The sequence below is a fragment of the Artemia franciscana genome, chromosome 18 (assembly GCF_032884065.1).
Source record: "Artemia franciscana chromosome 18, ASM3288406v1, whole genome shotgun sequence".
In the NCBI taxonomy this organism is placed as follows: Eukaryota; Metazoa; Arthropoda; class Branchiopoda; order Anostraca; family Artemiidae; genus Artemia; species Artemia franciscana.
Window position 1 is genome coordinate 10,187,533 of NC_088880.1, and position 22,940 is coordinate 10,210,472.

At 34.6% G+C, this 22,940-nt stretch overlaps 1 protein-coding gene across 1 annotated transcript in view; it reads left to right on the forward strand.

Annotated features, from left to right (window-relative positions):
• The window catches only part of LOC136038589 (ATP-dependent DNA helicase Q4-like), a 102,885-nt gene that overhangs the window by 42,065 nt on the left and 37,880 nt on the right, over positions 1–22,940 (forward strand). The window contains exons 5-8 of the mRNA XM_065721784.1: positions 1,068–1,297; positions 6,373–6,630; positions 8,239–8,451; positions 15,655–15,735. Of these exons, the coding sequence (XP_065577856.1) occupies positions 1,068–1,297; positions 6,373–6,630; positions 8,239–8,451; positions 15,655–15,735 (782 nt within the window). The remainder of the gene's footprint in view (positions 1–1,067; positions 1,298–6,372; positions 6,631–8,238; positions 8,452–15,654; positions 15,736–22,940) is intronic.

Sequence of the window (22,940 nt, forward strand, 5' to 3'; positions counted from 1 at the left end):
GTAACATCGGAATATTTAGAAAACTCGCACATTCTGTCCCGTATCGCATTTTAAGGTTGTTGTATTTCTCTATAATACACCCGTACATTTTATGTTGTTCTTCGGGATGGCTATGGACGTTTCTGTCACTAGTAAATCCAATTCGAGTTCTCCAAAATAATGCGATCCGCTTACTCTGCAATAAATTTTATAGTAATTCTCTGAGATTGGAGCATGGAAGACAACAAATTTTATCAGCTGCTGGCCTAAGGGTTTCTTATCACCTGTTATTTGTGTTTAAGTATAACAATAATAATAATGATTTACCTTTATGATTCTCAGGTATGCTTCAGGTTAGGTCTGATTGCCACAATTATAATACTCGAACAAGCAAGGCGCTCTGCTCCAATTCCTATCACTACAAGGTCTAAGTTCCTTTATTTATTGAGGAATAGAATTATTGAATAGTAATGATCAGACAATTAATGACATGAAAAGGTTTGAAGAATTTGGAAATAAAGTTAAGGCAAAAAGGGATTCTAATTATGAAGTTTAAGGAATTATTTGTCATTTCGTTTTAGAAGATTTAGCTTTATGACTTTGTTTTTCTTGTATTATAATGTGGCGAAACCCTATAGACAAGTGTATTCTCCTGATGAGCCCTTGTGTTGGGTTGTTGCCTCTGAATTATTTGTCTTTATTGTTTCTATTGTTTGGTAAATGACGACTTATACTTATTGACGACATGACTGCCTGTCCATGGATTATTCTTTATGGTTGATTGTGTATGGCTATGCTGTTTGACCTATGTGATTGTATGGATGAGTAGGGTTAAGGCCTCATTCAAGTGCTGGTCTATATTAGTCACTAACGTAGGAAAACAGTCTTCCTTTTCTCCTTCTGTTTTTTTTTTTTTTTTTTTTTTTTTTTTTTTTTTTTTTTTTTTTTTTTTTTTTTTTTTTATGTGTTTGTGCTGTTGCATTGGTGATTTCTCTTTTCATGATATATTTATGTATGCGTTTTGTTAAGCTATATTTTTATTAATTGACATAACTAACTAACTAATTTTATTTTTTTACCCTGCTAAGACATTCCTGACGAAATTTCAAAGGGACTTGCCGAATTCGGCCATTCGTCATTCAGACCAGGACAAAAAGAGGCCGTAATGAGGATCCTCTGTGGTCAATCTACATTGTTAACTTTGAGTACTGGTGCTGGAAAGTCTCTCTGCTATCAACTTCCTGCTATGTTGTATTGGAAGCAGCAACCTGCCTTAACGCTTGTTGTGTCGCCCTTAGTGTCCCTTATGGAAGATCAGGTATATACCCTATTTTTTCTTTAACTTGTTTTATTTAGTTTTTACCCAAGGCGTGAGGCATTGTTGCGATTTTTGAGCGAGGACAAGTAACGAAACAAATAAGACTTCCAAATAGGGGTAGCTCTTTTTATTAGAGTTTCTCTACTGATGATGGTGATCCACTATGTCATCAAAATATCTAGAGCTTTTGTATATATTTATTTTATTGTCTAATAAAAGGACGTATCCCAATTTGGGACTCTATTTGTTTCGTCATATACAAGGCAGTGGGGTCTTGGAGAAAATACCAACGAAGATAAATGATTTTTGGTACTTAAAAAAAAGTTAGGAAAATGCTCACCAAAAGGATCTAGCGCCTTTGGTAAGTCTTAATTAAGGATTAACTAATTGATTAAGTTAGAATAATTGAATAATCAGTGATTGCTAACGATGATTGGCTTCTGAAATATATTTTAAAATTTGAAAATTCTTTAAAAAGTGAGATTAGTCAATATAGGCTTGCAGTTGGGATAAACGTTTATGCATAAAGAAGCTAAATCATTCCCCAGGGATGTCCCTAGGGAACATTCCTAGGGACATTTTATCAAGGTTCCCTAGGGATGGTGAGGTGTCACTTCAGGGTTTCCATTGAAGCTCACCTTTGCTTCCTAAAATTTTTGTTTACAAACTATGTTCTGGAAGGTCTTGACTGTTTTATTAAGTCACGTCTAAAGCTCTTATGATTTTATGGTCACACCTGAATATTGAGCTTCCAATCAATAAACAAAATGAAAGTTTACCATCTGCAAGATCTGGCATCATCAGTCGTACATTGATAAGACACTTGTATGAATATTGATATCAGCATAAATATACGATAAGAAAATGTGGGCATAAATGATAAATCAATATAAAAACCAGAAATCTCCGCATTCTAGAAAGTTCTTGAATCAGAGGCAACGCTTTAGCGTGTTCTGTAGTAAACAGTCATAACCCTTTCCATATTGTTTGTTATTTTTTATCAGAACCACTTCATATGGAGAATTGGTCTTAAAAACTTCGGAGGGATCTGGCAGGAAATCGGAAGTTCAGTACTCTTTTTTAGGGTTGAAAGCGATTAGCGGTATCCCAGCCCGTCTTCTTGCCCTTTTTGGTACTCGACTTCCTGTAACCTGTAAAGACATTTGATGGAAATTTGAGACAGCCATTTTGTTCAAATTGTCCAATAAAAATACCTGCGGGGATGACATGATCCGAACAGCCCCTGGGCTAAGGGTGGTAAATAATGCAAATTGGCAATTATTTAAATATATGATTTAAAATGAAAAAGTGGGTTAGTCCAATGTTTCAGGAGCTGCTAAGGGTATTAAATTGGAAGTTTCAGGAAACATTGGTTGGACTTCTAAACTAATTCAAAAGACACTAAATGTATCAAGGTTGTCAAAAGATTGTCAGTCAGGTAAGACTGACAAAAAAATTTGTCAGTCCTATTGCCCTGCAAAGTTTATCAGTCCTATTGCCATTTTATAATGGTAATGAATAAGAAACAGTTTTTTCGAAAAGGTTGTCAGTCCTATTGCCCTTTTTTAATGGTAATAAAATAAGAAACAGTTTTTCCGAAAAGGTTTCAGCCCTATTGCCCTTTTGTAATGGTAATAAAATATGAAAGTTTTTCCGAAAAGTTTGTCAGGCCTATTGCCCTTTTGTAATGGTAATAAAATAAAAACAGGTTTCGGAAGCATAGTAATTATAGTCATTTTTTTGGAAGCGTAGTCATTATTGACAATGTAATTTGTGTTTTGCTATACAATAAGGCTTGATCTGCATACCGTAGAACTATTATCAAGATTGGAGGGGGATTGGAACCTCTTGTTGTCTTAAACCATGACAAATTGATTGACTATCTAAGAATTTGGGTTTCCTCGTATATTGACTCTCTTTGGGGAAAAAATATAGCGAAAATTTCTAATACAAGAATAGAACATATTTATTGACTACAATAGCTGGAGCTAACATCATATTAAAAAAAAGAAGACACAAAACAAGGATCAAAAACAAAACAAGAATTAAATAGCAACACAGAAGTTTAAAGCAGCAAGTGCTGCTTCAAGGTCAATGGATAAATAGAAAAGGGTCAATAGAAAAATACCAAAATATTATGAAAATATAATATATAAGCAACAAAATTACGGAAACTACAACAGCGAATTATGGAAAGCAGGCCGCCCAAAACGGATTATATTAAATACCTAAGCTAATATAACCACATTTATATATTAAACATTTAATTAAAATATACCTGCATAGTACTTTATATCGCTAACCTGATTATCCCCAAGTGGGCACAGAAAACTGGTTTCATTATAGATCAAAGAAAAGTGTGGTCGCCATAACACGCAAGTACCAAAATTTTCGTATTTCAAGAGTCAGTTTCCATGGTTAATGATTATAATAGCGGCCATTTATACAGAATATTACAATTGCAATATCTAAGGGCGTTAGAGCTTAGGTAAGTCATTAACTGGGGAAAATACTTCTTTTATTTTTCGGAGTCTAGTGACTGGCCCCTCAGCGGTGGCTCTCAAGGTCGGGTTATAGACTACGATGAGTTTTGGAATTCAAAGAATTTAGTCCTAGCCGATATGTCAATTCATGTCTACGACTGTCTACAAGAACCATCACTGGAAAGCTCAGACACAAGAAAAAACTTAAAAACCACAGGTACAAAAGAACGAAGTAATATAGCAGGGAAAGAGCACAGTATAAAACATGGAAAAACAAGGACGCAGCAGGAGTGAAGAAATACATGCACGAATACAGGAGAAAAGACAGACAGTAATGCAGGAACGACTACTGAAGCGTGCATAGGAATAAAAGAACACAGCAAGAAACAGAAGTAAACACAAAATAGAAGGTAAAAACAGACACAAGAAGGACCTTAGGAACGGACAAATGATAAAACGCAGAAATTAACAGAGGAATGAACAGAAGAACGAACAACTTACTCAGTTGTATATTTAAGTTCTCGGCTCAGCGGTATTGTCTACTAGTTTTTTAATATAACTTCTTAGATCATCTTCAATTTAGTTTTGTGTATAAAGCATTTAGTGAGTACTCCTCCAAATCCCTATTTAAAGAAATATTATTATTTATTTTGATTTTAATTTCAATTGCTTCTCGAGGAATGAAGGAATGAATTATTCGACACAGAACAATAGCAACATAAAGGGTACAAAGAATAAAATATGCACCATTGTGTAGAAGAAAAAGGATATTTCAACCAAAATAAAGGATGATTACTTGTTACAATTGTAGTAACCCCGGGCATTAACGGCCTTAGCGAGGACCCGTAATAAGCTAAAAAACTATACGTATGCGGAATCATACAAGATGCAGAGTTTGAACATAGAATGAACAGTCGGTAGAAATGGTCATTGATTCTGGTAGCGATCAAGCTTATGCACCAAGTAATCCAATTAACAGAAATGAAATTAACCATTCAGACAGGTTACGACAGTATGTTTCTTTGGAGATAAACACGAATGCCCGGTCAACTAGGGTTAAAATAAAAAAAAAACATCATTTTCCAAAGCAAAATAGTAAAGTAGATCTAGTAGACGTTCTTGTAGAGGGAGTGGGAATCTCTTATCCCTAGAGGGGATTCTAATGACAACGGTGGATGAGGTGTAGAAATCCGGGGGAGACGTTAAAGGCCGAGCCTGGCCGTCTAAGGTAGGAAACACATGCGACTTTGGTGACAAGCGTGTAGGCATTGCAAGCCTTAGGCAAGATGGGGAGACGGGAGAGGCGAAGCCGTCCTGTTTTGAAAGTAAAACACTTGGTATTCTAGTTCGGAATGAAAATACTTCTTTAGTTCGTGGTTTTTCTTGTCATCCTTTGTCGAAATATGATAGACTTCAAACCTTGTATTGCTAAGATGAGGTGACAATATTTAGGCAGAAAAATAAGGCTTATGAGATTGAGGTGAAGCAATCCTCAGATTTTAGAAATGAGGCCCTTAGACCCTGCCAAACGGACTGACAGTTTGAAGCACGGACATTCCTTTGAAATGTTCGATAAATTAGTGTTCAGTATGACAAACTTTATGCGGGAATCCAGTTCTAATTCAATAACGATTTATTTATTTCTATGGCGGACGTAAAGAGAACTAAAAGAGAGATAAGAGGTACGAAGCAAAAGTGCAGTTTATATATAACTTACATAGTGAGGCTTTGATTGGTAAAACCATGTGTTGGACCCCCATTTACACTTGGAGAGGATTTGTTTATTTAAATGTGAAATTTAGAAAAAGAAGGAAAGAAAAAACAGCCAAAAAAGTATATAATTTAAAAATTTAGGCCAAAGACACAAACACTAGTGTTCAGTTCCACCAATTTTTCCCACCCGATATGGTCCGTTTAGAAATAACATGCCAATACAAGCTTTCACAATTCGAACAAACCGTATAAATACGGTGGTCCATAGATAATTTTTTTGCTATTGTCAATTTTTTTTTGCATATTTATTCATATTCGTATTAAAAAGATTGATGATAATTTGGTTGTTTGTTTACTTTTTTTTAAGAAAGATATATATGGTCGCCCAGTATCAAGTGATTTCATGTCTTTCCTAGGGATTGTTAATATGTTCCACTAGTGTTCAGTTCTACTAGTATTCAGTTTAAAAATGACTTCTTTTCTTCCTGCTGTGGAAAAAAGGAAGGGCAAGAAAGAAAAAATGAGACAAAAAAGAGGCACAGTTAGAGAATTCAATCCGCACTGATTGACAGTAATATTGTACGGGAGTCAATTTTTGTCAGCGCACAGCTACGAGCTTTAAAGGGCGGAGGTGGTTTTTCTTAGAGGAAAGTAGAAATGATCTGGAGGTAGAATGGGATAGACGTCACCGGATATTGGAGAAGCTGGGTTGTACTGAAGATGTAGTTGGATTGGGTGAGCTTGAAAGAGGGCTGCAAGTTTGTTCTTCAACTTTTTGAGATACTTTCCCCAAGAAAGTGGGGGGGAATCCTTTTTAATACTATTAGTAATAGTCGAATCTAGGTATTATTACTAGCTTTAATATTTGATCCTTTTCAGCTATTGGGCTTACCAAAGTGCATTAAAGCTGTCTGTCTACATAGCGGACAATCAGAAAAACAGAAAGGAAAAGTCACAGAGCTGTTGAAAAGCGGTGAAGTTGCTGTTCTGCTTGTCTCTCCTGAAGCGATTGTTAGTGGTTCAATGGCAATGCTGTGGCATGAAATACCTCCCATTTCTTTTGCTTGTATTGACGAAGCTCATTGTATATCTCAGTGGTCTCACAATTTCCGCCCATCCTATTTGAGGGTGTGCAAGGTAAGAAAAGGATTTTCTAGCGCAATCCGAGCTCCTTTTGAAAACGTAAATGCACAATTTGAAAATATCTATTTCACAGCATTTACAGTTGAACAGTAATAACACAATTGGTAAATAACAATTGCAATTAAAGCCACCCACATGGTTCTACAAATCTATAAACATTTTTTATTGAATAGATACGATTATGAGTAACGTTGTCTTGACGGTATAGATGACCTGTAGTATAGTCAATAGTCAATAACCTTATAATCTACTTTAAATTGTGAGGCCTTGCTCTTGGATGGAAGTTTTTCTACGAAGTTCTGGCCTGGCAACCGCCAAACCTAAGAAAATTCTGTATTTGATCTGGAAAAGTGCATTAATTTTTTAAAGGTTTTTGGCCTGGTTTTGTGTAGAGTTCTCATTCCAGTTCTAATTTAAAAATTGACTGAAACGTTTCTACAGCCGTTCAATATCTGTGAAATATTATAGGAATATCACTCCTCTAGTTTCAAAATACATTGGATGGTTGTACATACTGGTTGCAACAATTCTTTTTGCTCTCCATTTTTATGCTAGTAAAACGTTCGGCAAATTAAACGTTTGGAGGAATGAAAACTTTGAGCACGTCCAGAATGTTATTTTCTATTTATTATTTTCTTTATACTCTCCATTATTTGCGGCTAATAAAGCATTTAGAGAAATGAAAACGTTTGAATAAGTCCAGAATATTGTTTTGTTTATTATTTTCTTTATGCTCTTCAGTTTTTGTGGCTTATAAATCGATTGAGTGCGTCCAGAATTTTTTTTATTATTATTTTCTTTATGCCCTGCATTTTTTGCGGCTAATAAAACGTTTGGAGGAATGAAAATGTTTAAAATGAAGATAGAGAATGAACGAAAAAATACATTTTTTTAAAGCGTCCTTTCTATTAACCTCAACGTAGCAAAAGGGTGGCAAATTTAAGGGCGAAAGGGTGTTTTTTTTGCACCTAAACATGTAAGAGAAGTGGCTTCCATGTTCCTATACTGATAAAGCATTTGCTTTAGATTTTCGGTTCCTGGGGGAGGAGGACAAAGATTCAATATTCGAGTAAAGTAGGATGAAGGAGGGGAGTGCATAGCAATGTTGGCCTTATGCGGTTTTGTGCCATGACAAATTGTTGTCATCGGCACAATACTTTCTTTAATGGTAAATATTTCATTTTGATAGTTCAGTTGACCTGATTTTAAGTGTTCTTTTTTTTACTTTACAGTATTTTATTTGAATACGAATTCGACAATATTTTCTTCTAGCCCTTTATTTCGTTTTATCACCCAACCTTTCTTTTTCTGTTTTTGCCGTGAATCGTCTGAAATTCATTTAGTTCTTGGATTTGGAATTTTGTTTTCTTTTTCTTTCGCGTTAAATTTTTACCGACCATTTTTACGCTTTATTGATGTTTCTTTTACTTATGTCCTGCTATATTATTTGCTTCTTTGTTTTGCTTTTTCTTTTTTGACATATGAAGCGAATTCGGCTCTAGTAGAGTTTGCGATAGCCTTTTGAAACTAAATATTATCTTATCTAGCTGTAGTAGCAGACATAATTTTTTGTTGTAACGACTAATGAGTTTCTCTTTCCAGATGCTTCGAAATCGGATGGGAGTTAAAACTATCCTTGGTTTAACAGCAACAGCAACCAAACCTACTCTTAGTGGTGTGTGTGAATCCCTAGGAGTACCACCAGAAAGTGTAATTCGTGGACAAGTGCTACCTGATAACCTCTTGCTTACTGTTTCAAGAGACTCAGATAAAGACAATGCTCTAATTACACTTCTTCAAGGACCTAGATTTGAGGTAAGAATTAAGAATAGTTAATTCTTTTGCAAATTAAATTAAAAAAGTTTTTTTTCAACTGAAAGTAAGGAGTAATATTAAAAATTAGGATCAACTGAAATTATTAAGTATATCCGGGCTTTGCCCCCCCCCCCTCTTAATACGTTGCTCTCTACGCTGAAGTTTAACTTTTTGTTCCAGTTCTTGAAGAATGACAACTAAAACGCCAGGGCTGTTTAATTATTATAATAAATTTTCCAAAGGTTCTGAAAAAAACTTAATCTTGAAGAGGGGGAAATCCCCTCTAAACGTAATAATTTCTTTTCGTTTTAAGTTCTGATACTGCTCCTTACTTTCAGTTGAAACAACTTTTTTTAATTTAATTTTCGATTATTTTTTAAATAATGCCGAGAAATCCGGCTCCCGCTCTATGGAAAATTATCTTTTCCGACGAAATTCCTCAATGGAAATATCCCCCCGTCCCCGAATAATGTCTGTATACTTCCAATAACTAATACTATATGTAAAAAATGTGCAAAAATCAAAGTTCACAGCCCTTCCCTCGGGGACTGTGGGGTAGGAACGGGTAATCAAGTTTGATGTCAAGTAACATAAAGTGTATGAATTTTATAGATTTGAAAAAGCTTCAGAATTTGATTCTTTTGATGTATCTATTGTTACCAAGACTCTGTTTCTTTAAGTTTTGGTTACTATTGAGCCGCATTTCTCCTTACTTACAGTTCTTTACCGTGAACCATTCGATAAATATGAAACAAAACATGTATTACCAGTAAAATAGTAATAGAATGCAAAGAACAAGGGTGCATTTATTATTTATACATCTGCTGCATTCCAACCACGATACCAGTGGTGTGTATTTCTAGTGAAATCTTTTAACCAGACCCTTTCATGGGAGAAGATATTCCACCAGCTGGTGTACTCCTGCTCTCTGGTTCTCATATTCTTCAGCTTTGCTATTCTCATTGTCTCTGATACTCTCATTCTGTCAATCAGACCTTTTGAAGGCAGGGCTGAGAAATTCCATACAAAGTCAGAAAGCTGAAGAAAACTCAATCAGAAAGCTTTTACAAATCTGAATTGCACACAAAAACAAATCGGATGTTTCGGCTATATACATAACGGCGTTTTTTTTCCACGTACCGCAGGGTCGTAACTACAAATATTCAGACAGTCCTTGGACTAGTGGTGCATCAAAAATTTGCTTTTAGTTTGACCGATAGACCATCTTTACTGTTTTTTTTTTATTTCTAGATGTGATGTTATTCTAGATTATGCTACGAATCTGCTATTTTGGGGGGATTATTATTTATGCTTTGTTTCCTCTTTGAGGGAAAGCCTGAGAAATTCAATACGAAATCAGAAAGCTGAAGAAAACTCAATCAGAAACCTTCTGCAAATCACTGAATTGTACACAAAAATAAATTGGATGTTTCGGCTATATACCTAACAGCGTTTTTTTTCCACGTACCGCAGGGTCGTAACTAAAAATATTCAGACAGTCCTTGGACTATTGGTGCACCAAAAATTTGCTTTTAGTTTCATCGAAAGACCATCTTTACTGTTTTTTTTTATTTCTAGATGTGATGTTATAGGCTGTTCTATATTTTCCTAGATTATGCTACGATTCTGATATCTTTGGTGGGATTAATCTTATAGGCTTTGTTTCCTCTTCGAGGGAAAGCCTGAGAATCTCGTTAGAAAATCAGAAAGCTGAAGAAAACCTTTGAAAATCATTTAATTGCAGACAGAAAACTAATAGTCGTGTTCAGCGAAACACGAAAGTGGAATAAAGATAAAGTTCAATTTACAGCAAATAACGGAGAAATCAAGGATTAAACCAATAATAAACGCAACAATAAAGGAGTAATCGAACAATAATAGTAACCGAAATTTATGAACACGTTTAGAAAGAAACAAAAATGTCAAGCGACGAAGAATGGCCATTTGAAACTGATTGTCTAATGGTAACATTATTAACTTGATTACTCTATAAAAAGTTCAGCAGAGACCAAAAAAGGTCACTCCTTTAGGTCAAACTTGTTTTAGGAAAGGTGACGCATTTTAAATAATAGAAATACATAACTGGCTCCTAAAAAAGTTCAACTTACAGCTAAAATAACAACAACAACAACAAATCGGTTTAATTTGCACAATCTCTCATAGCCATAAAACTAAATGGCGCTTGTGCTTACAAAAAAAAAATTAAATCAAACGACAAAAAAATCAGAAGACAAATAGGATTAAATCAACAATTGTTATACTTTGATACAAAGAAAGGGATGAATGAGTTGGAAAAACGATTTGTGCGTGAAGGAGATGCTGCTAATCTGTCAATGTTCTTCGACCTAGTACTTCGATGTTTCACTAAAACTGATGGTAGTATTGATCTGTGTTTATCACTTCTGAGAAGGTATTGGCCAAATTCAAGGATCAAACTGAGACGACGCTCTTGAAGAGAGGGAATTTGTAAAGTGGATAATGCTAACTTATATTCAGTAAAAGCATCGCACAATATTACTTTGACTGCTCTTTTTTGTATTGACTCAAGCTGGTCACTTAGGTAAATAGTGCTACTGACTTGTGGGCCCCATACGGGACATGTATACTCTAAAATTGGTCGGATGTAAGTGAGATAGGCTATCCTGAGTTGTGTCACTGAGAAACAAAATCGACGCATTAGTCGAAAAAGGGGGAAATCAAGGATTAAACCAAAAATAAAAGCAACGATAAAGGAGTTCTAGCTTCATTATTTTATAAAAGTTCAGCCGAGACCAAAAAAAGGTCATTCCTTTGGTCAAACTTGTTTTAGGAAAGGCAATCCTTTTTAACTTTCTGACATTTTGCCGCTTAATTTTTATTTTTATTTTTTTATTTTTTACTAATGAATGGCTTTGCCTTTCTGATTTTATTTTCGACATTGTTTAGCCAGTTTTTTTAGCTGTTGTGCTATTTTTACGGTTTATTTTTTATTTTTATGGTTTTGTGACTATGAAATGCAAATCTGGTGCTTCGGAGCTTGTGATAGTCATTTTTTGAAATTAAATATCTTTTCTTATCTTAAAACCTAGGGTTAAAGGAAAGAAGACTATAAACCAATATTAAAGAAAACGGAATTTTTCAAAAGTTAAGACAGGTATCGACCTGTCTTCTATTCAATTTTCTAAGCTTTAGAAAAGAGTTAAAATTGGAACTAGAAGACGTCTTTCCGATTCATAATTTAGGGTCTGTATTCATTCTTGAAAGCTTCGTTCTCCTAGTGCAACTTCGTTCTTCCAGGATAATAAAAAGCTCCTCAGCTTGAATTCTACTTCATCTAGAGTATCGCCCATCTCTGCCTGTTATTGTAGTTGATATCTAGAGGTATTTGTGCATAACCATTCCTACATAGGCGTTACGATTTGAATATAGTAAAGAATAATATAATATATTGCATAAGAATAATATAATATAATATAATATTAAGATAATATAATATAATATATATATATTAAGATATTATAATATTAAGATAATATAATATAATATAATATATAATACAATATAATATAATAAGAATAATATAATATAATATAATATAATAATATAATATATGTGGTTAGCTTGGTAATACAGGACCCAGAGATCGAATCACGCTGCAGGAATGCACTGCAGGGCCGACGAAAGGACCCTAGTAGTCAAGAAGCGTCGTTAATTCTTAAATATATTTTCTGCGCCAGCAGCAAACTAAAATCAAACAACCACCCCACCTTGGATTTATTAAAATTTTTCTTATTATTAATCAGTATAGATGGCATGGTTTGTGATTGTCTCCTCTGATTAGTTATTTTGATAAGCAATAATTTGCCATCCACTGACTATCGATTCTATTTTAATAGTATTGTCATCAGAATTTGCCTTATTGCTTTCAGAAGTTGTCGCGCAAGCATAGTCAAATCACCGATTTATGATAAAATAACCGGTTTTTTTTATGTAAAATCACCAAATTGCCAAACGAAAGAAAATCACCAAATTTGGTGATAAATCACCAATGATAGTAACCCTGACCACAGTGCCGTACATGGGCGTTGTCAGCTGAGTATTAATTAATTTTCTAAATGTGTGTCAAAGCACAGCAAAGGTGTATAAATTCGCCATTGCGTACGTGCTAAGGAGGAGTCAAGGAGAAACACGCTACACGTGATGTGTCCCAGAACTGTTCAATATAGAAATTAGGGACGTGCATGACTATATGTCACAGTATAAATATTAAATAGCAGCGAAAATTTGGTTAAGAAATGGGAAACATCATAGCGCGCGGAAAGGGAACTTACCAATACGTCAGAGGAATAGCTTAAATAGCTTCAGAGCAATCTGCGTTACAAATTTGTTATTGCGCGTTCGCGAAGGCTGAGTCATGAAAATATTCAATGGAGAGTAAATGAGTTTTTGTCTACTGTTTAATATTTATACTCTGCTGTATGTATATACCTAGGCTGTGTAACTCTATGAAATATAATTTTATGGCGTATATTCCACATATAGGCTGTGCAACTTTATGAGATATAGTTTTATGGTCTATATACCACATATAGGCTGTGTAACTCTATGAGATATAATTTTATGGCGTATATACCATATTTGGTGCATCCAACTCTTGATTTTTTTTTTTCCAGAGGAGATGTTTTTACTTTCGACTCTAAGATCCATGGCTGTAGCCTGGACTAGGCCATGGAGGGGAAGCAGGGTGGTATAGTTAATGCCAAGTAGAGGTAGCTTATGAGAAGAAGGATTACTTTTAAGAAGCTGAATTTTCACGTGTTTTTTTTTTTTTTATTGATTATGCTAAAACTATCTTATTAAACGAGCAATAATACTTTGTGTTCACATGTGTATATATGTTTTAGCCAGAAAGGATACCCACCCTTAGCTTGGACTTGGAGCAGATGCTTGTGCAAAAAGGGAAGCGTAATATAACACGTCTGATACAACACCGTTTACTCAACAAAAATAATAACTATAAAAAATATTTAGTATGTATGGGAAAAACAATATAAAGAAATTAGCCCTCAGTGTTGTTCTTCTAAATTTATTCCTGAGTTACTATTTATTAAATTCTTTCTATCGCCATTTCCCCCACATTAAAATATTTTTATGAATTCTCACAAATAAATGTGTCTAATAATTCCAGTCATTCCTAAAGTTTCAGACAAAGCTGCTGAAGTTTGGTGGTCAATTCGTAAATACATTGTAAGACCACACTGGCTACACATGATGTATGAAATCAAGAAAGGAAAGGATAAAATAAATTAAAAATAAAATCAAACAGGTGAAAAAACGAGGATTTTGTTAGCCAGTAGTAAAATTTGAAGACGAAAAACAGGCAAATATGTCGACAAGGACCTCCGCCAAGTTGTCTTCAGTGGTAAAAAAATCTAACCTTTCGAAGTTAATCTGACAAAAGGAGGAAAGATACTGAATCGAAAGAACCAGCCAGAAATCAGTGAAAAAGAATTCACCAATTCGATGTAACAAATATTCTTTGCCTTGCAATAGATTTCGCCTATTTGCGATTTCGGTTTTCATTATATATGCGGACAGGTTACCTTAAATTAAACTGTGTGAAAACATAGATTGAGTCCTTTAATATTAAGTTGTTATAAACTAAGCTTAAGGAAATATCTCCTGTGTCTCTATTTATAGCCAATATTAATAGACTCTATCAATATTTTCACCCAGTCTACATATAAGACAACCTATCCGCATATCTAATGAAAACCGAAATTCGGAAGTATAATGAAATAATGAATATGTGTGAATATAATGAATATAATGAATATTATATGTAATAATGAATGTAATAATGTAAATTCATTAAATAATATATGTAATATATATGTAAATATAAATAATTATATGTAATAATGAATATTATATGTAGTAAATAATGAATATAATGAATATGAATATAATGAATGAATATAATGAAATATAATAAGTATAATGAAATTCAAATAATGAAACCGATAACCGGTTTCATATTTGGTGGTCAATTCAGTTTTTTCCATTAGAATGTGTCATAGTATTTTTGAAGTTTTTGTAGTTGTGACAGCAATAACAGTTTATAATAGCAAAACCCTGATTTTACATATTACGCGATATGTACATATTATCCAGCACTATTTACTCAGTGTATTGAAAAAAAAAATCTTAAAAATAAAGAAAACCTTGGCAGATGCAAAATTAGTAGTGTCCTTCAGTGATGTCCGGCTAACTTCGGTATTCCTAAAAAGTCAGACACAGTTGCCGAAATTTAGCTATTAATTCCGTTCTTTTTTATTGCTATTTCGCCCAAATCAAAAATATCATTATTTGTTATAATATTTATTGGTTGTTAGGGCATTCGTTGTAGAGCATTGCATGACAGCGCAAACTTGCTTAAATTTCTTAAATTACTTGACTAAAAATTGGATCCTTTATTTTTCTAAATTTATTAAGATATATATCGTTGTGTAAGTTTTCACTTAATCAATTCCTACAACCCCATTTTATTTCTACCGTTACTGGTACTTTCCTTTAGATACCGTTTAAGAATTTCATTCAATCACTTTTTTTCATTCATTTTGATAGATCATCCTCACTTTTGTGTATTTATTCCAATTTACAATAAGTTAACGTTAATCAATAATTCCAATCATTCCTAAAAATTATACAGAGTTGTTGAATGTCAGTAATGAGTTTATTTTTTTTTTTTTTGCAAAACAGGCAAAAATTCTGCCTGGGTTATGCGTTCAGTACGTTTTATACAGGGTATTTTATTCAATACATGATGTAAGACTCATCTGTAAAAAAAAGAAAAACGAATATATTTATTAATTTATTTTATATATAACAATTAAGTAACAGAATTAATGTTAAATAATCAATGTATTGATTTTTTCTTAGCCTGGCCGTAAAAAAAAAAAAAAAAAAAAAAAAAATATGTATACTCATTGGTGCAACAATTCCTAACCCTTGGAGACCGGTAAACCGCAAAAATTATGAGCTTTTGACTATCTTTTTTATATTTCCTTCGTGAGTCCATTTTGCCAAACTTGAAAAGAGCGTATGGGACAATTGGATTAGTTGTGTTATAGATGTAAGTGCGTGAAGATTTGTTATTGTGAGGAGGGTGGTAATGGACAGTCAGAGTACGTTATGCTTAGTGTTTTTTTTTTCTTTTTTTAGGGATGTGATTCAATTATCATATATTGTACGAGGCAGCAAACATGTGAAAATCTTGCTTGTTTTTTACGATCGCAATTTAAGGTAAGTGGAGGTAATAGGTAAGTGGATTTAAGGTAAGTGGAGATAATAGGTCTGGAATAAAATCCTTTATTAATATTTACGAAGAATTATAATAATTAATCGCGACTTCAACCCTTTCAAACGTTTGTTTATCTTTCAATATGCAAATTTGTTAAAATAATTATTATTATAAAGTACATAAAAATAAAGCAAGATTACAATAGAAATTACAAAGTTACTGTATAAAGAAATAAAATAATGGGTGATAAATCAGATTAATAATATAAAGCAAGTAAAGTAATATTAAAATAGAATAGTTTGCTGAAAACTAGAGGGTGGGAATAGGTTTTCTCCATATCTTTTTCTCGAGGATTCAATGAAAACAAAAAATAAAAAAATTGTGGATGCAGCCTGTTCCATAAGACGAGAAAGGGTTTTTTTCTGAACTTGGAAACTTCACAGATGCTTGGAATGTCAAATTTATTGGAAAAAATTGCTTATCATGATTGCAGCATCTGCTGTAACCTAGCAAAGAATGAACTGTAACCAATAGTAACCGAACTTTATGGACACGTTTAGAAAGAAACAAAAATGTCAAACGACGAAGAATGGCCATTTGAAACTGATTGTCTAATGGTAACATTATGTTTATTAATCTTAGTGTTAAAAGTCTATTGCAAAAAAAAAAAAATAATAGAAATTTCGAAAATAGCCTGAAACTTTTCAAAAAAGGTGTTGAATTGGAATGAAAACTACACTGTTGGAATCTCTATTGCCAAAAATTCCTGGTAGCTGTAAAATCTATATAAAAGAATTCCATTCTCCCATTTTTGAGCAATTAATTTTTAAAAAACTTTCCGAAAAAGAAATTTTTCAAAGAAAAGAAAAGGTCATTTTTTACTTAAGATCAGTAGATACAAATACCTGCTAAAATTCAAACTCAAAATGACCAGAAATTACTATTAAAGCACAAATGAAACCCAAAACGAACAGAAATGAAATAAACAATTATAGCAAAAAACATACAACAAGTAATAATATAAATAAATTAAATAAATCTTAAAGCGAGTAATGTTTAAATTGAATATGCAAATTTAGCTTAAAACGAAACAAAATATTTTGCTATTGAAGTATAAATGAAACCCAAAACGAAAAGAAATTAAACAAACAACCAATGCAAAAAATCTTACAATAGATACTAATATTAATGAATAAATAAATCTTAAAGGAAGTGAAACCTAAATTGAATATACAAATCAAGCTTGAAACGAACAAAAATCACTATAAAAAAGAGTTCGGTTATCGCCTCCTTCTCTCACTGTAAAAGTCTAAAACCTACAGTGTCATTGGCGCTATATTAATAATAATAATAATAATTTATTTGTGACCCACTTACGGAGTATAAAAACAAACACACAGAAAAAACAAAACAAAAGACAACAAAAAAACAACTTCTGATAACACATTAAATTACTGTAGAAAACATTTTAGAAGATCATGAAAAGGGTTAATAGTAAAATGCATCGAGTCGGATAGTTTCTGGTGTAGCACTTTAAGTTTATTTAATAAATCTGGAGCCCGATTTATACTGAAAACGAATTATATTACAAATATTTACTTTAAATATTTTTGAACATTGAATTAAAATCGAAAAGTTGTGGGTATCAAGCCATGGCTAATTGTAGAGAAAGCCAAGACGGATAGTCTGATAGAGTGAGAGACAAATCTGGCATTAATCTACCAATTAGGATCGTATAAAAACGATGTTAGTTCAATTGTTAATAGATTAAACCGGCTGGTTGACGCAAAAAAACCTTAGCTTTCCTTGTGTCTACATCATAGCAGAAATAGAGGTGTTTCTAGCCAAAATGGATGGACGGGACCGGGTTTTTCAAACAAAAGACGCAAATTGAATTGAATTAAAGCGGAATAGTTGTGTGCATCATGTCACGGCTAATTGTAGAAAAAGCCAAGATAGATAGTTCAATTGAGTGAGAGGCGGTTCTAGAATTAATCCCCCCTTATTAGGACTGTACAAAAATGATGTTAGTTCATTTGTTAATAGATTTGTCTATCTATTATCCGTCCATGCGTTATTCTTAGGGCAGTAGAACCAAGGTAGATAGTCATAGAGCTAAGATAGTGATAGAACCTATTTTTTAAGTGTTTGGTTAAATGGCATGGATAAGGGTCAAGAGTGAGTATGCCTCTCTTATTGGACCAATACTTGTTTGTTATCTTTTAGCAAGGGACGCCCGCCCGAGAGTCTAAAACCAACTGCTTCGTTGGCGCTGTAAGAAAGTTAATTTTAATGTCTGTTCGTTTGGGGTTTTGTTTATTCTTTTACAGTAATTTCTGGTCTATTTGAGTTTTAACTATAATAGGAATTAATTTCTGTTGGGCCTGAGTTCGATATGAATCTTTACTTTTCTCAGAAAACTTCTTTTTATGCTAGGGTTTTTAATTAATAATAGCAATAAAACAATGAAGCCTTATGACCTTTGCTATAGGCAACTTGAATACATGTGTCTGATAAATCCTACTTGGTTTATTCACACAAAGTTGAATGGAACGAAAGACTAGCTTCGAAAAAGAATGGTTAGACTATTTCAGTTGTTGACTCAGAGGCAACAGGATCATTTTGATTTGACCTTTATCGAATTTTTTGTGCCACAACAATTTAGCATCTATCGTAAACTATGTATTTTAACCTCATTTTGTGTATGGCAGAAATTTTGAGTATTTTAGCATTTTCAGTTTAAGAGACTTTCGGGGAGTAATTCGATAGCCAATTCTTTAGCTAGTTCTCATTAAGGTCTATGGGGGGGGGTCCCCCAGCGTAGTTGGCATAAAGAAGAAATTTTAGTGTAGACTGTGGGGCGGTGGTAAGGTTGGACACCCATTCAGGGGCCGGACTTCAATTATCTCCCCCGTTCCCGGTTTAGGACTCTTTGGACTGTAGAATTATGGACCACTTTAGTTCTGGAAGATATTGATATTTTAGGATTGATTTCATAGATTTTCTAATGGTGAGCCCCCTGGCCCATGATTTGGGTGAGCCCCAACTCATAATATGCAATTTCGATTCATTTGTCCGTGTTCAGTTCTTATATTATTCTATATATTTTATTTTGAGTTATACTTATATCACTACCAAGTTATTCTACCAAACATAGCCAGAACATGTGATGTGAAATACCTTATAGTGTTTATTTTTACATTTTTGTTTCATTTGAATTTTTTTATGCGTTTCTGGGGGCTCATCTGTAATAGCAAGGTAAGATAAAAATTTAACATTGGGGCTGTGGGCTGATGTCAACTCCGAAGACAAACTTATCAGACATTTCAAAGGTTTTGAACAATCAGATATCCCAAATTTGATTTCGATATCAGAGGGGTTAAAGGAGTGAAGGATAGCAGAAATTGAATCGAGATGGAGGCTGACTGCCCTCCAGTAGTTTTTGTCTTTAATAAGGGCACAAAATCTTTCAATTTGCTGTCGAATGCGTCCCCTCCTGAGTTTATAAGTTTTGAGTTATTTTATACCGGTACCTTTCAAAAGGTACGGAGGGACTGCCAATACATTAGAGCCCCCTTCCATTTGAAGAGGGTGGGAAAAGACTTTCGGCACTTTTCTTGCCGATTTAGGGCTGCATTACTAGGCAAGCAACTTTTTTTTTTCTGCATTGGGGTCCTCTTAGTCCAAAGTTTCAGACAAGTTTCAGGCCATTCAAAAAACATTGCCCTTTTTAGCCCCTTTTGTTACAGGAGGCATCGCTTTCAATGAGACAAACCTTGAGAAAAGGTTTCCCACATTAGTCCGCGGAGTTTTAATATCTAATGTTTGAAGTATTTTTAACAAAATGATCATTACAAATTTTATCAGATGGTTTTGGGAAAAAAGGCGTGGAGGGGGGAAGGTCTAATTGCTCTCCGATCTCTTTTGACTCTGAAAAAATGAAATGAAATTTCTAATTTCTGGTCAAATGAGCCCTCCTCGAAGTTTATACACCCATCCCTTCTATAATAACCATATTTGCCCCCAGGGCACAACTTACAATACCTTCCCTCAGGCCCTAGGGGGTCGTGTCGACACCGGATTGTTTTTTATCTGGCCTATGAACTATTTTTGGCAAAATAGCTATCCCAAAACGATTATCCAGTGCATTTGGAAGAAAAAGGCGTGACCGGAGGAAGCTAACTGCCCTCCGATCGCTTTTGACTCTTAAAAAGTGAACTAGAGCTTCCAATTCCAATCAAATTAGCCTTTCTCTGAAGCTTATACGGGCATCCCTTCTATAAGAACCATATATGCCCCCAGGGCATAAGTTAAAATGCCTTTCCTACGGCCCTTGGGGTCATGTTGACACCGGAGTTTTTGTTATCTGATGTTCGAACTATTTTAAAAAAATGGCTATCTCAAAAGTTTTATCAGATGGGTTTGGGAAAAAGGGCCTAGTTGTCCTTGGATCTCTTTTGACTCTTAAAAATGAACTAGAACTTTCAATTTCCAAACAAATGAGCCCTCTCTGAAGTTTATACGAGCATCCCTTCCATTACAACCGTATATGTGTTCTGGGCATAACTTACAACGACTGTCCCTTGGCCCTGGGGGGTTGTGTCGAGTTTTTGTTATCTGGCCTTTTAACTATTTAAAAAAAAGAGCTATCTCAAAATTGTATCTGATGTATTTGGGGGAAAAGGGCGTGGAAGGGGGGGGGGGAGCCAGCTGCACTCCGATTTCATTTGACTCTCAAAGTGTGAACAAGAACTTTCACTTTTCAAACAAATTTGCCCTCTCTGAATTATATTCTAGCATCCATTCCATAAGAACCATATGTGCTGCAGGGTATAACTTGCAAAACCTACCTCTGGGCTGTGGGGGGTTGTGTCGACACCAGGGTTTTTGTTATCTAACCTTTTTAACTATTTCTAACAAAATGGCTGTCTCAAATTTTTATCTGATGCATTTGGGGAAAAAAGACATGGAGGGGGGGGATAGTTGCCCTCTGTTCTCTTTTGGCTCTTAAAAAGTGAACTGAAATTTTCACTTTCCAAACAAATGATCCCTCTTTGAAGTTTATACAAGCATCCCTTCCATAAGAACCATATATAGCCCCAGGAAATACTTTATTACGCCTGCCTCCGGGCCTTGGGGGATTTTGTCGATACAGGAAATTTTGTTTTCTGACTCTTGAACTATTTTTACCAAAACTGCTATCTAAAAAAACATTTCTTATGCATTTGGGGGTAAAGAACGTGGGGGGGGGCTAGCTGCCCTTTGATCGCTTTTGTTTCTTAAAAAGTGAACTAAAAATTTCGATTTCCGTTTAAATGGGCCCTTCCTGAAATGTATACGAGCATTCATTCCATAAGAACCAAATATGCCCCAAGAGCATAACTTACAACGCCTGCCCTCGGGTCCTGTGGGCTGTGTCGACATTGGAGTTTTTGTTATCTGACTTGAACTATTTTTAAACAAAATGTCTATCTAAAAAATGTTCCAATGTATTTGGGTAAAAAAGGTTGGGGGAGGGACTAGCTGCCCTCCGATCACTTTTTACTCTTGAAAAAATAGACTAGAACTTTTAATTTCCAATCAAATGAGTCCTCTCTGAAATTTACACGAGCATTCCTTCCATAAGAACCTTATATGCCCCCAGGGCATACCTTACAGTGCCTGCCCCTCGGGCCCTGGGAGTTGCAAATTTTGTTACCTAACCTTTGCACTATTTTTAACAAATGGCTATCTCGATAATTTTATCTGATGCATTTGGGGGGAAAGGGCGTGGGGGGGGGGCTAGTTGCCCCCCGAACTCTTCTAACTCTGAAAATGTAAACTATAACTTTTAATTTCCAATCAAAAGAGCCCTCTCTGAGGTTTAGCCGAGCATTCCTTCCATAAGAACCTTATATGCCCCCAGGATATAACTTACAACGCCTGCCATCGACCCCTGGGGGGTTGTGTCGACCATGGAATTTTTGTTATCTGACTTTTGAGATATTTTTAACAAAATGACTACCTCAAAATTTTTATCTGATGCATTTGGGGAAAAAAGGGTGTGGGAGAGGGGCTAGCTGCCATCCGATCTGTTCTGGCTTTGAAAATGAACTAGATTTCTTAAATTCTAATCAAATGAGTCATCTCTGAAGTTTATACAAGCATCTCTTCCATAAGAACTATATAGGCTCCCAGGGCATAACTTACAGCGACTGCTCTCGGGGCCTGGGGGTTTTGTCGGCATCAGAGTTTTTGTTATCTAACCTTTTAACTATTTTTAACAAAGTAGCTATCTCAAAATTTTTACCTGATGTATTTGGGAAAAAAGACATGGAGGGGAAGAGGGCTAGTTGCCCTCCAATCTCTTTCACTTTTAAAAAATGAACAAGAACTTTCACTTTCTAAGCAAATTAGCCCTCTCTGAAGTCTGAAGTATATACGAGAATCCCTTCTATAAGAATAATATATGCCCCCAAGGCATAACTTACAACGCCTACCACGGGTCCTGGAGGCTTGTGACGATGCAGGAAATGTTGTTATTATTTTAAAAATGAGACAAATGGGGGAGAGAGGAGGGGACTTTGGGCGAGAGAACACAAAATAAGCTCAAGAAAGAAAATTAAAATGTTGGTATTTTTGCCTAAAAGGTGTGGTTAAAAGGTTTTCTATATGAGGACAACTATTCAATAGAGCTAAAAGAAAATTCAAAGTTTTTTGAAGGGCATTTGAAAATGAGTAACGGAAAAAATCAACAACAGGAATTCTGGTCAATGTTCCTATTACCTGAACAATTGTTTTGGGTCATGAAACTATTGTTAATAGATGCATTTTCCCAGTCTATTCAAAGTCTCCCTCTTTTAGGTTTCAAAAGCTTTTTCATGCTCCTTTATATCTTTTCCTACCTTTATACTAATTGAAACATAAAATAGGTTTTTTACGGTTAGGGACGCGACCGCCTGCAGTCTCTGTATGAACTTTTTATGCTACTACCACCACTGCTAACAACCCACTGCAGCACCAAGCCGCCTGGGGCCAGCATAATTATGGCTATTACACTTTTAACATCGTAGCTGCACCCACCGTCTTTAATAATAATAGTACCTAGGGTCCTAAGTATGTGAAACTGTCCGCTTGATCGATCTTCTCGTTACCCAGCATCCCGTTTTCATCTTCACTTATTCCTAGCCTTAGCGACTTAGCCTTCTTTACAATATTTTCAAAACCT